This window comes from Dermacentor andersoni, chromosome 11 (genome assembly GCF_023375885.2).
Source record: "Dermacentor andersoni chromosome 11, qqDerAnde1_hic_scaffold, whole genome shotgun sequence".
Classification (NCBI taxonomy): domain Eukaryota; kingdom Metazoa; phylum Arthropoda; class Arachnida; order Ixodida; family Ixodidae; genus Dermacentor; species Dermacentor andersoni.
In genome coordinates this window covers 120,860,941-120,875,951 of record NC_092824.1, presented here as the reverse complement: position 1 = coordinate 120,875,951, position 15,011 = coordinate 120,860,941, and the positions used below count along the sequence as shown (strand labels likewise).

Below are 15,011 nucleotides of genomic sequence, written 5' to 3'. Positions count from 1 at the left end.
GTGTTGGTGAAGCAAGGTATCCAAGCTTTTGTTTTACCGCATCTTATCCATCACGAGAGCGTCTCTTTAAAGCTATGCTGCTGGGGCCGATCTTTGCTTTTATTTGCGATTTACTGACCATCTGATTCACTACCAAGGTTTTCCCGACCTGGCTGTCACATGTCTAAGTTCATCAACGACAAAATAATTACTGATGGCGGTTTCAACCTGCCTGGATTTGACTGGAATTGTCCTGTTTCTGGTTCTGGCCCTGGCACGCATTACATTTTTGATAATATGTTGCAACATAACCTTCAACAGTTAGTTACAAAACCCACGCATGTCCAGGGCACTGGTGCTTTCATACTTGACTTGGTGTTTATCACCCGATCGACTGAAAATTTTTGTGTCTCAGTGGAAAACGGCCCTTCGATCACAATATGGTGTATTTTTCATGCAGCATCCAAAAACTCAACAACTCTCCACCTACAGAGCCTGTCCGTGTAATAGACTTTTCGCGTGCCACGGACGAAAGCGAGCTCGATTACCTTGACCTATGCCTGAGCGATATTAAAGGAAATGAGGTGTATGTACTATGGGATAAGTTTGAAGAAATCTGCACGTACTGCATAAAACATTTTATTCCCAATAGAATAAAGAAAATGTACAAAAGAAAGCCCTGGATCACGCGTAGGGTCTTGCCTTTAAAACTAAAACTAAAGCGATTAAAACGAACACGTCTGCCGAAACGCTGTAGCAGCTGCACAACTTGTACTGCGTCAGGCTGTGAGCCAGTCAAAAAGCCATTACTTTGAACACACGCTGCCGAGCTTCATTCAAAACGCTCCGCAGAAGTTTTGGAGACACTTTTCCAGGAAAAACAAGCCTGTCGACCAAATTATGCACAATGGCGTTCTCAAGATAAAACAAGCATTGCTGAACATTTTAATACATATTTCTACAGTGTTCTTTTTTTTCTAAATCAAACTCCCGAATACGGCAAACAGCTGCACCATGTCCTCCCGAACCAAGCATTGTATCTTCTGCAGGCGTGTTGTCCATGTTGTCGAATCTGAAAACAAAAGCGTCTCCTGGTCCTGACGGGATTCTAAATATGTTCTTGCAGCGTTATAGTGAAATGGTATACAAATTTTCCCCATAATTTTCCGTGCAAGCCTATCAACTAGCAGTGTTCCTTCGGATTGGAGAGTTGCGCGGATTGTGCCAATACTTAAGAAAGGTACCGCATCATCTGTTACAAATTTTTTTCCAATATCACTTACATTTTCTTCTTGTAAACCCCCTTGAGCACACTGCAGCCGCTTATATAACTACCTTTATAAATCACAGATACGTTCTATCTCCATTTCCACATGGATTTAGAAAGGGACTTTCAACAGTCACACAACTAACATATGTAGTCCATAGCTTTGCTGATACTCTAAACAGGTCCGGGCAGATTGACGTTATTTTCCTAGATTTTAAGAAAGCGTTTGACCTTGTTCCACTTGCAAAACTAATAATGTAAGCTTGAACCTACTGGGCTTTCTACTCTCATAATTAACTGGGTGTGTGCTTACCTTTCTAACCGCGCACAGTTCGTCAGTATCGATTCTCATTGTTTAATGAAATCAGATTTTCTGAATATCGTCATTCTTAATTCTAACCTTCAGAACATTCATTCCTGGTGCAGTCGATGGGACATGAAGCTTAACAATGACAAAACAGTCTTCATGAACGTTACCGATAGAAAGAGTAGCCTGTCATTTCCATATAACCTTCCATCTCACCCGCTCAAGGAAGTTAATGAATACACATACCTAGGTGTTACTATAACCAATAATCTTAGCTGGAATAAACGTATATCAAACATATGCACGTCAGCTTTTAAGAAGCTTTGCCTTCTCAGGCACGAACTAAAAGCTGCCTCTACTAGACAGAACTCTTAGCCTACACCTCAATAATCAGACCTAAAGTAGAGTACGCATGAACCGTCTGGGACCCTTACACAAAACATAACATCGACGCGTTGGAAATGATCCAGCGAAAATCTGTTCGATTTATATTTAACAAATGCTGCTCTACTGTTTCTCCCACCACCCTCATATGGCGCAACATAACATACAGACACTGGAATTACGAGGAAAATTCAGATTGAAGTTACTTAATCAAAAATAAGACACTCCTCATGAGACCTGATCCATTTATTAAGTCTACCACAACACGCCTAACAAGAAATCACCACCCGGAATCCCGAACACCGTACAACGCTAGAGTCAGTGTTTTTGAATACTCCCTCTTTCCGCGCACAATAACGCAATGGAATTTACTCCCGACTGATCTACTAACCAGAATTGGTGCCCTTGACAAAATTGCTTATTGACAGATGCAGATTTATTGTTTCCTGTTCCTGCTATGTGCATTCCTTACACATTCTGTTTACTGTAATGTAATTTGCTGTGCTTTTGTTGTTGTTCTTGTATCTCTTTATTTTGGCCCTCCTGCCAGGACCCATTTAGGTTCTGCACTATGCTGTAAATCAGCTGTAAAATCACAATAAAAAAAATGTGTGTACGGACTCTCTGAGGAAGGGGGCGCCCTAATCGATCTCCACGCGCTTTCTAGCCTCTATATCGGCCACGGAGGAAGGAAACTCTCCTTAGTTTCCTTCCTCCGTGCCCTACCCCCTCCGCGCGCTAGGAGAAAAGTGTGGCGGAAATGACGTAGTAGGTTCTCATTTTTTTGCTTTCTTATTTTTTTGTTGTTGTATGGCCACGCCTTTTGGGCCACAATGGCGGCGTTGTTATGGATTTGAGCGCTCACACGTGTTGCTCTGGTAGGTTTCGGGCCGTGGCAAAGGCGCTGAGTGGGCGGGTTTGCGTTAGTCACCGTGTCTTGTTGCGCTGTGTTACCTGCACCGTGCTCTGCCACATGTTGCGCGAGCGCGCGCGCTCCGCGCGCGACACCACGCGCAGCGCGGCGTGGTTTCGCGAAAGATGTAAACAAGAGAGGAGGGTGGCCCAAAAGGCGGAGCATCGCCATGAGCAACGCCAAATTCCAGCTTCACTTTTGCTTCACAAAGAGTGACGTCAGGGCCTCTCCTTAGTTTCCTTCCTCCGTGATATCGGCTCTCGCCACGTACACAAGGTTGCCCCACGACTTATCTACAGGTTCCAATCTTCCGGCTATCCATTTTATTTCTTTATTTACACTGAGCATAAAAAAAAGGGGGGGGGGAGGGGGAAGGGCTATTCAACGGAATACATTCCAGACATTCAAAGAACCAAAGACAAGAATGTAAATGAAGAACAAGATTTCAATTTTAAAAGAAGGAAACACGCAGGGTGTTATTAGAACTACGGAGTACGGGATGGCATAGCTTAGTCAGAAGAACAAAAATTCATTCAACCAAACAAAATGATGACCGGCGCAGACAGGCACGTACCCAGAGAGGGGCCCGGGAGGGGGGGTATGCCCCCTTCCCCTCACTCCCCGCACACGCCACGCCCACCACTCGTCAAACACATTCCCAAGGCGCCGCCAAATCAGTCTTGAGACTTGGCAGCTTTACGGCGGTCAACATTTTGCTGCCTTTTTCATTCCTTTTGGATGGCGGCAGTTATCGGCACCTCCTTGGCTGTGGAGGCCAGTTTTCTCATCGATTCGGCACCCGCGCGATTAACTCCAGATGCGTTCAGTTGTCACCATCTATTCAACGGTCACATCACTGTTGCTTCGTTAGTTCAACCTTCTTTGTTCAGACTGATCCAGGGACCAGGAAAGGGATTCGGTTCGTGGTCAGCTGGTCTGTATGCTCGTGGGAGGAATTGCGGCCGGAGAAAAGGCCAGTTGCGTTTAACGGGGCCCGAGCACCCACGCTCCTTCCCCACCTAACGTTTCATTGCCAGAGTTTTGTCACCCACATCATTTGAGGTTTCTTTTGACTTGACTCGACCTATTCATTAAGCATTTTATTGTGGTTAATAGCTTATATAATTATTGCATCATTGTTGGCGTGGACGTGCACGGATCTTTATTCATACTTTGCTTTATTTCTGCAAATTCTGACATGAGGAAAACAAGTGCATTGAAAGTACCAGCCGTGGCTGCTTCATCCGTATTTTCTCTCTTCAACATTGTTTTAAATTTCCACTGCAAACACCATGCACATACACAATATATTTAAATATGTGCACAAGACAAAGTGTATTACATTTTTAAAGAGAAGTAGGTAGCCAATTAACAATTATTTATGAAGGCATGGATGTCTTATGCCTAGAGAATGAATATGTTGCTGCATGTTCACCTCCCTTCAAAATGCACTGCGGGCTTTTTTGGCCCCGAAAAAAACCTGTAGACATAAGTGACCCTTTGGTAGAGTCTTTTATCAAGGGCGTGTAAAATGCACGTGAATGATACGTGTCTCGGTATCACTTCTCTTTCCAGTAAGCAAAGCTAACGACTCATTAAAAAGACACTTCTAATAATTTACAATGTTTGTTAGGGATGGAAACATGGTCACTTGCATGCAGAGGTCATAAACCTATACAGGGTGTCCCGATTAACCATCATGCACCAAGATAAAAAAACAAAGCAATGCGTTACTCAAAAAAGACCTAATGCATATTGTATCCGGTACAGTGGTGTAGCTGCCAGTAGTTTATTCGTTACTGAGATTTAATTAGATAACTGTAATTAATTACCTAACTCCAGACATACTATTATAATTATCAAAGTGTTAATGAGGCATTTCTAGGCACAGCCAAGGGACATGTAACTGCGGTATTTTCAGTGACGTGCTAACTGCGTACTAATTTTTTCAGAGCAATAAATAAACCCAGCGAAATATGGTGAATACCATGTTACTGCACTCCCACCCGCATCATAAAGCAGCACCCTCGAGCAGGCTCCTTCTGAGTTAGCCAGAATGAAATGAAGGAAATAAAGAAAAAACATCACCGCCCAAGCACTCCGTACAAATGATTAACCAGCGAAACTGAAACATGCAGCCCCAGTGTTTATCACTGGGTTAGTCCCGAAGGTTCATTAAACGGCGGCTTGGTTGGCTGCCGGATCCTCAGTGCGCAGTTGCTGCTTGTGCTCGGCTGCACGAGCCTGTTCTTGTGCCCGAGCTGCAGCATCGGTACAGCGTAGACAAGCTCATTCCCGGTTCAGCTCATGGTGTTACTAATCGAAAGCTGCCTGCTCTTCAGTAGTATGCATGACGCGCGGCCTACCCATTTCGAAGCCAGAGAGAAGCTGCTGCGCGCGTGCTTGGTGATGACAGAGAGCAATGACATCACTACTGGTGCAACCAATCGCGCGTCTCTCTTTCTCCTTTCTTTTCTTTTGCCCATGTGCATGGGGTTGCACCGGAGGAGTTTTTGGCATACAGACGGATGGACAGACGAATCAGCTAGCCATATACAGCTTCGCCGTAAGACATAGCGATCAAGTGCCTTATCTGCTGCGCCTCGGCCGAAGTAACATGTCTCATTTGGTGTTAGTTGGAAACAAGTTGTGATAGCTGTTGCCTTAGCATAGATAAAGTGCATGCATGGTTCTTTTTTTTTTTTTCCACAGAACCTATCACCACAAAAGCGAATTGACGTTAGTGCAAATGTTTAAAGGTGCGTTTAGTTTTGTCCCAGTCATCATGTCTATCTCTAATGAGAAGGTAAAAATTATGCTTTCCTTGGGAGCTTCAAATGACAACAAGAGGAAGGCCTCAAATATATATCACTCACGGAAGTGTGGCGGTAGACCCATTGACTATCATCAGAAATTATGAAAACCAGAGAGAAACCGGCAGCTTCAAGAAACAGCTCCTTAGGACTCCATCTTTGAGTCCTAGCCTGCGCACAGATGTGCTAGCATTTATGGCCTCAAACCCTCACGCTAACGTGCGGGACATGGCCGCCCAGGCATCAATTCCAAATCATCAATTTGGAGGATTCTAAACATTGGCCTTTCACCCGTACCACCTTAACCAGCACCAATGCTTAGAAGATAAGGACCTGTAGAATCGTCTAGATTTCTCGAATTGCGTCCACACAAAAGCCGATGAGTCACTGGACTTGTCACCAGACGTGACGCGAACTTTCCAGCAGAAATGGAACAAGCATACCATATGCAGCAACTATTCGCAATTCTCGCCCTGAACTACCTATTTTCTAAACACATTTCCCAAAAAACCACAATATCTAAAATGCCCTCGGGCGAAAAGAATAAAGCTGTTAAAGAAGCACTTCCTTGGTATCATTCCGATAAGACACGGTGTGATTTAGACCATTCACAAATGAGGCAGGATAAAAACCTCGCACCTCAAAAAAAAAGAAAGAAAGAAGAAGAAGAAGAATCAAGAACAGTTATGCTGAAACAACTAGCAATTAACAGTTCAACATGCAGAAAGCCACGCATAAAATAGATGCAAAAACATGAAGTGCATCACGGCTTGTGTGAGGATTTACCGGGCCACATAAAACCAACAATTTCAATTCTTGCAAGCTTCAGTAGCTTTAACATACAACACAATGCACTCATGCAGTCGTGCAGCCTAGCTAGCGCAACGCGGTAAAGAAGCGGCAAACAGTACAAGCGGCAAACGGCATTCAGAACTTTAGCGAAATGCCTTTAAACGGCATGCTGCATTGCAAACGAACTTCGTCGCTTACGCATCTAAATATGATCGAGTGGAAAAAACAGTGACACGACAAAGGAAAGCATCAGATCAAGAAATTTCCTGCCAAACGGCGGCGATCCATTGCTACCGTTGCTCCCGCTGATGAGGCTTTGCAGTGAATGATTAGAACCGTATCGCCGGCACGTTTTTGCTGCTATTTGAGCCCCCCGCCGCGCAACAATTATTCTTCGACATTCCTTGAAGCTTTGGTCACTTCACACATGCGAAGGGTGTTGCTTATTTTGCTCTGAAAACGTGAATAAGACAGTGAAGCACCATCGACGTCACAGAAAATTACGGCACGCGGCGGGCTTCTTTCCCAAATGTTCTGCGCAAGGCCGCCACCAGTGGCATGTCCATCAGCGTACACTATGTAATAAAAGTAAAGGGGAAGAGAAATGCAGCCATAATGAAGTACAGATCACTATGGGGATACAATAGGTACGAGGTGCTCCAAGGTATGTGGAAAGGTGTAATGGTTCGAGGACTTAATTTTGGAAATGCAGTTGTTTGCTTGAAATCAGGGGTACAATCAGGACTCGATGGGACCCAAAGGTCAGCGGGACGCCTCGCATTGGGCGCTCACGGCAAGACTACAAATGAAGCTGTGTAGGGGGATATGGGCTGGACTAGTTTTGAAGTGAGGGAAGCTCACAGTAAAATTGAGTATGAAGAACGACTGAGGAATATGGAAGAAAGTAAATGGGCTGGGAGAGTGCTGAGGTATCTGTACAGGAAAAACATTGATTCACAGTGAAGGAAAAGAACTAGGAAGCTTACCAGCAAGTATGCGGCCTGTAAGGTGAGCAACACAGCAACAAAGAACGTCAAGCTGAAAGTTGGAGAGGCTGAAATAATCTCATGGGTGGCAGCAATGGAAAAGAAACCTGCCATGAGTAACTACTTAAGAGGAAAAAACGAAATCAGGAAAGAAAGAATTTATGATAACTCAAAGGGAAGCTCATTACTTTTCAAAGCGAGTGATGCCTTAGAACATGCACCTATAAAGCGAGATATAAGAAGGAAGAAGAAGCATGTGCTTGCTGCGGTAAAGTTAGGGAAACGATGGAGCATGTTTTATTAGAATGTGAAGACATTTGCCCATTGGTCGATTTAGGCACTACTGGCCTCCTTGAAGCCCTTGGGTTGAGCGAGAGCAGGGGAAAAGTAAACATGTCTGCAATAGAGATTAGTAAGAAGCGATCGGAAGATTGGTGGAAGAAAAGTACGGAAACTACAAAAACGGATACATACAGAAGCAAAGTTCACAATAGGGGGTCAGAAAATTTGGTTGTGGTAGTTCGTGTTTTCTCTTCTTTTTTTTTCTTCTTTAACTTAGGTAGGACATTACGCTATAAAACATAACAAGAGCTTGGCAGCGGAACCCACCGCCCCCTTCCAAAGGGGGCGCTCATACCATCCATCAATCCATACTACGCACATAGACGAGGCAAAGGGAGTCAGTGTTGGCAGTGAAGCTTGCCTCCTGGCAGCAAAGCGACACGGCATTTTCGATCCTCCTGCCTCCTTTAATAATGAACCAATTTGAGCATTTCTTGATGTAAAATGTTTCCTAGACGGTACTTTGCAAGTTTCAGTGTATAACCCAAATTTCCAATGGGGTATGGCAAGGGGCACTTTAGGAGGAAGCTCTCGCTCGAGAGCTCCTACCCAAGCACATGAGAATGAAGAAATAATTTTTTTTCACCTACTTTACCAAATCTGTTGGCTTGTTGCACTTAAAAGAAAATAAATTAAAATGTAGTGACTGCAGGAAGTAGTATGTTTTTATTTGAGCTGTCAATATTTTGTCGGAAAGGTTTCGAATATTTGAAAAAATAAAAGTACAGACTTTACGACTTTCTAGTTTGGCAATAAAAAAGTACTATATCACAATTTTGTAAACTGCATCTTTTTAGACCACTAAAGCGGCCAAAATCAATGCATTACGCACAGGTCTGAAACAATTCCACTAATTTGTGAGTAGGGCTTTATTGCAAAACCATCGTAAACACTGTAAAAGTTTCAAGTAAGCTGTAACTCATATATCACGTTCGTATGCTTTAGGTGCCGTAACAGATGCAGTTTACAAAATATCTGGATATCTGGTTTTGGTGCGAAGTTTGCTCTGCTGGAAGTTTTTTTTTTTTTTTTCAAGTGCAACAAATTTCTTTCAAATCAGCCCAGCAGTTGTCTCAGAAGAGCATTTCTGCATTTTACATGCATTTGAATTAGTTATGTGGAATCCAGTTTGATTAGGATTAAACATAGTCAAAAACAACAAATGGCCACAAACATAATAAGAAGGGTGGTAGCTTGGGCTAGCTGGCATTCCATAGACGAATAAGTTTAAAGCGCGAACGAAGATGAGACGACCAGAAAAAGTGCTTGTCTGTGTTTTTGATCCTCTCTTCTTCGTTTGCGCTTTAAACTCATTAAAACATAATAAGCTCTCACCTTGTTCACAATGAAAGGAAAAGGAACCAAAGGTTGATTACATGAATAGACTGTGAAAGCCAAAATGTTTTGTTTAATGTTTGTTGTCAGCGTCCATTTTCCTTTTCTCTTTTTGTGCAAACTCAAATATTGCTCTACTCAGAAAAGATAAGGACAAGGTGCGCCTTTTGAGCGTTTGATTAACATATTGCAGTGTCCTTCAGAATATAATCAAACATCTTGGATTATGTGCTTCAACAGATGAGTGGCCAGAAAACTGAAATATCTGCTGCCAATAAAGTGTGCGATCATCACACAGGGCACCATTGTCAAGGATGATCACTGATCTTATTTCAATGTAAAGACGGCAGCGTGAGGCCCAATGCTTCTGCTGATCGTCGAAAAAAAAAAAAGGCAGACAAGCTACAATGGTTGTGCTAAAACCACAGAGCAGTGCTTACAAGACAAACATGTACACCATACTCGTCTGTGTGCATGCTACTGGCTAGCAGACAGCATGAGGTGCAATCCACTATAACCTCCAAGTTCGAGCTCCATGTCCACGTTAACGTAGTTCTGCCAGAATCCTCTGGGGAATGACGTTGCTCAGTCTCATGGTGAACAGTAACAATAAGGAACAGTTTCTTTAAATCTTCAAATGAGAACGACGATCTCAAGAGGTATTTACCCATCAATTTAGAAGGAACACAGTAACCATGTGCACGTTGAACGTTTTATGAACAAACCCTGTTTATTTTACATGGTTACATTTTAACATATGTGCACACACACCAAACTTGAGCCAGCTTAGATATGCAATCATTGTCAACATCTCGTATGCTATCAACAGTTATTTTTCCACGTAGCAATTAAGTAACCATTAAACACAATATGTACATACCTTAGATTGTAATTGATTATGTAATTGCTATAGACAACACACTGAAGTCAAAACTCTAACCTTAAGTAGTTAGACAAGTGATGATTTCAAAACTTATCATTATCCAATATGTACATTAATGACATAAAGAAATTAAACAGTATTTAGAATGCCAACCGGAACACTGCATCCTCTGTAACATCAAATGCAGTGAAAAACCTTTCAAGGAATGGTTACACCGTGGTGCTTTCACATTCAACATGCTTGTTTAATAAGCATAGAAGTGCAATCATTTCAATATATCTTCATGGACTTCAGCAGTTATGCACAAAAAATCACATTAGACATTTGTGTAAACATTATTTACTAGCAAGGAACACACTTAATGCAAAAACATCACTGCTCATGCTGTCAGGTAAAATTGTGGTACAATGCAATCTTCAATATATAATATGCAATGAACATTTTGAAGCTGTGGGTACCATATTGCTATAATACAGTAAACTTCAATGCATGCTTAATTCCTTGGAGAAGTTTAACACATATAATTTATCATGCCAATTAAGTTTGTATTGGCTCAAAAACGTCTGATGCTATACTTACTTTTCAATTGAAGTAAAGACTGCAAAACAGTCATCAGTAGTGCAAAGGGTGCATGCTATATTCAGGGTGTTTCAGCGAACACTTTCAAAAATCTTTAAAAGTTGCCTGTGGCAGATGTCACTATTCTAGTTCATGAGCTGGTCTACTCGAAGCGGCGGACAATACTTGCACAAAAAATTGAGATGCGAAATCGGCGAATTAATAAAAATTCACAAATTAAGTTTCTAACTAATTAAATTATGGCCCATATTGCAATTTACAAATTCTAGCCGTGGAGTTCACAAGGCGGATTCACTTGGAATGAATTTCCAAGATGACACCAGTTTCAAGATATAAAATCCCGAACTTTGCGGAGAAATGCATTAGCATTCCAGTTAACTTGTTTACAAAACGTCGTTTCATGCACTGAAGCACACAAGTAATGGAACACCAATGCATTTCTCCACAGAGTTCGGGAATATTTATCTCGAAACTGGTGTCGTCCTGAGAATTCATTCCAAGTGGATCTGCCTTGTGAAGTTTACTGTTAGAATTTGTTAATTGCAATATGGGTCATAAGATAATTAGTGAATCCTTGTTAATTAGTCAATTTTGCATTTCAATTTTTTTTGCAGGTAGTGTCCGCCGCTTCGAGTAGACCGGCTCATAAACTAGAATTCAGCTATTTGCCACAGGCAACCTTAAAAAATTTTGGAAGTGTTCGTCAAAACACCCTGTATGCTCTAAGATATTATTTTAATCACACAGTTCACAAAAAATGCTAGAAGTAACCCAGTTCTTGTGCCTTTATGAAGTGGCTGAAGCAGATGAAGAGATTAGGACAGTCACAAGTTGCCGCAGATGTTTCACTAGTTTCACATGAAGTAGTTGAGAGTTTTGATGGTAAGCAAAGGCAGACTCGTCCCTGGCTTTAGAGGCCAGAGATAACGGTTTTATTCACAGAAGTCCCTCAGCTCTTCCATGCCTGTCTGCGGAGCTGCCTCGTGAACGTAGTAGTTGCCACTGTAATTCAGTAATGCCTCTCTGCAACTACTGATGTACAATTTCACAATCAGCCACCAACACAGTGAAAATTAAATCAAATTATTAGTTTCAATGTTCCAAAGCAACACTCCATCTGTAGTAGGGAGCTCCGGATTAAATTCAGCCAGCTGGACGTCTTTATCATGCACCTAAGTTTGCATTCGAATCTCATCAAAATGTGGAATTGTTAAGGTGTGTGTTGTTGAAGCTCATTAACTAATCTAGTTGTGGAACAACAATGCCTTTTGAGGAAAAGCATCATGATGAGGCACATTCGTGAATACAGTGCTTACTAAGTGACAAACAAAGGCCCATTCCAGCTAAGCGGCTGATATTTCCAAAGAAGCAATACTGACTATGCGCACCAGCCTGTCAATTCTATGAAGGATAAAATGAAGTTTGTGAGGTTTTCAAAGACCTCTACCGACTAGGTCATAGCAGCACTAACTGTCGAGCTTTTGCTGCGCAAAACAAGCGTGGAACAACATAGTACTAGCATAATTTTTAAAAATTTACTCGAAGAATGCAGTGGCCACAGCCATCTTGGTAACAAGCTAACCTAGAGTTTGCCTGAGATGAACTCAGCGTGCCATGCACATACAACTCTGTGGAGAGAGAGAGAATGTGGCTACCTGTGCAGTTATATATCTATCCAATGATCAGCATCTATGCTGATCATTGTTGCTAGCTTTGGACACAGTTTTTTTTTCCAGATACAGCCTTAAACATCAGGCATTATAGATGAAAACGCACTACTGCTGATACTTAGCCTGTATCACTGTAATGTAAGATCCATTTCAAGCTGAAAAAAAAAACAAAACAAAAAACGTTACTGCTGTAGTGTTCTTTAACAGCTGGAAATGGATCTAAAGAGACAGTAATGCAGGCTAAGTTATGACTGCAGGTAAGATGTGAACATTCATTCAGAAGCTATAATACTTAAAACTAAACATACCAGCTAACCATTGTTAAGGGGTAATTGTAAAACAAAGGTTTAGAAAAATACAAACAAAACGAAAAGAAAATGCGATGTACCGATTCTACATGACTCAACTGTATTGAAAACCTTTGATGTAAAATTTGGTACACTTTTAAAATCTTCATACTGTGGTAGCAAATAATATATTCAAAAGGCATATTTATGCCCTACGAACAACACAGCAATATGTGGAAGCCTAGATGGCAACAAAATACAGGATGCTTTAAAGAATTAAGCATAGTTTAAGGAGTTAGGAACAAATTCGTTGCCGACAATTCAGTTGTCTGCTATGTATGAACACCAGATAGAGCACTTGGGATGCAGCTTACAATGTGCCAATTTACAGAGAACAGGAAAACCAGCAGCCGGTTTGCCAATGTCAGGGTCAAACTGGCAGGTAGCAAAAACTGGCCACGTGGCAACCTTATCACCACAGTCAAGATTCTAACCCACAACCTACAAATGTGGTGAACATGAGAATGAACAGTGAAATTTGTTTTAAACCAATGGCTACTCACAATGTATGGATCCAAGCATGACATAAATAAGTGCCAAGATGCTGTTTCACTGAACATTTTTGTCTTGTAGAACACTTTCGTAAACATTTCACATACCTTGAGCAACTACGGCCTATTGAATGCAAACTTGAGTGCTCACTATCCGATTGCTCAGCAGAACCTATCACGTGTCTCTCTGAATCTACAATCCCAAACAAGATTCAACAACGGCATTAGTTCTTGAAACAAAAAGGACACAGCCACTTCATAAGTCTGAAAGTGCAGTATTGCAGTTCCAGCTGCACCCGACTCACTGTTAATTATTTGAACAAACCAACAGTATTTTTTCTCATTACTAGTGGATATCTTAAACCACTGCTACCAAAATCAAAGCCCAATTTAAAAGCAATCAAATAGCAGTTGTACACAGACAGTTGTCAGGCTGGTGATGGTCAGAGTATTGCCACACTGGCTCCTCTTGAAAAACATTCGAAAAAAAAAAATATCTTGAATATGATGAGTAGTGTGCACTGCTAAGCAAAAAAATAAAAAAGAAAGAAAAGTTGCCTTCATTTGATTCACATGCTACCAACTAACTACCTACCTTATCTTTTTCGAAGAGCCACCAAGTTAAGTGCGTCATCTCAAATATGTTCGAAATGTCTGTCTAAAAGGGGCATAAAATGTCCCCAATTTCACTTTTGCCTGTCACTACTGTAATTGTTTCTTGAAAGACATGCGTACCTTTCCTGCAAATACAAGAGATGACACCTGTTCATTACCCAGTGTTCAAAGTGACAGTAGACGACAATGCCAGATACAATGGAGCCCACACTTTCTTGCAGTTACATAAAAAAAGAAAGCCTAAGTGACTAGATGTGTGGAGTAAAGTAAAAGATGTGTGGGGTATGGCACTTACTTCTAAATCAACAAAGAAAACATGATACCCTCAGTTGTAATTCTAAAAGCTGCCTTGTGCAATCTTAAACAAGCCTGCAATGTCAGCATATTTGCTTCCTAACTAAACATGTAACAGAAAGCTATGCCGTAAAGCTTTCCACTAATCACTCAATTGACTATCACTCGCTTTCAATTACATTTCAGTCTACCAACCATCAACTAACATAACTGTTGCCACTCGTCAATGATAATTCCATGACTAGACCATATAGAACAGAATGGGATATTGTAGAGTCAGAGACCAAATCCTGTCATGCATTTGGCCAAATGTAGTTAAAAGAGAGAGCAGCACTCCCCCTACTGCCAACTCCCCCTCAAAGTTAGAGCAGCTACACTCATTGCTACACACGTAAAAATCGGTACACCTCACAGCGGAAGCCTGTGGAGGTTAAGTCCACATCCATGGCAGCTCCAAGGCATCGCATGAACACATTTGTCTTGTTTTACACAACATATTCACAGTAAAAAGAACATTTTCAATGATTTTCAACAAGAACTTGGCCTCTTACATTAGCCCTCGCAGCACAATGCCGGGAGATAAAAGTTCATCTCGAAGACAAGTGGCACCTCTTCCCCTACGGGAGTTGTGGCACATCAAAAAGCATCCTTGATATTCTGCAGTTGGCGAACAGCCAGGTCAACAGGAAGATCAAAGTCATATCCTGTTAGCCGGTCAAGAGACCGTAGGGCATCATCAAAACCTTTGGAAGAAAAAGAAAGAGATGACAAAGACAGAAGTATTCCATAAGCAAACACAACATAGTCTGGACACATTTAAGAATAAAATGCCTGTCTTGAATAACAGTACAGTTTTCTCACGCCCAGTGTTTGCATCAGTGGCAAGTCAACATTATCACCATAGAAAGAAAGAATGGCTCGTTGGTAAAACCATACCAGGTGCTATGTGCTGATGCATGCAAGATTTCCCTCTTCATGCTCTACACGCTGTGTTTACACATTTAGATAACTGGC

General features: G+C 41.7%; 1 protein-coding gene across 3 annotated transcripts in view; it reads right to left on the bottom strand.

Moving 5' to 3' along the window:
• Window positions 1-640: 640 nt before the first annotated feature.
• The window catches only part of LOC126539640 (RUN domain-containing protein 1), a 67,141-nt gene continuing 52,770 nt past the window's right edge, over window positions 641-15,011 (bottom strand). Inside the window, exons 17-18 of one of the 3 annotated variants that reach the window (XR_008614300.2) lie at window positions 14,549-14,740; window positions 641-1,051 (exon numbers count right to left, since the gene is read on the bottom strand). Coding sequence is in view for 1 of the 3 variants with exons in the window: in XM_055075496.2 (XP_054931471.1) it covers window positions 14,634-14,740 (107 nt within the window). In the remaining 2 variants the exon portion in view is untranslated. Of the gene's footprint in view, window positions 1,052-9,818; window positions 14,741-15,011 lie in introns of those variants that run through there. The other 2 variants (XR_008614299.2, XM_055075496.2) reach the window with 2 other exon arrangements.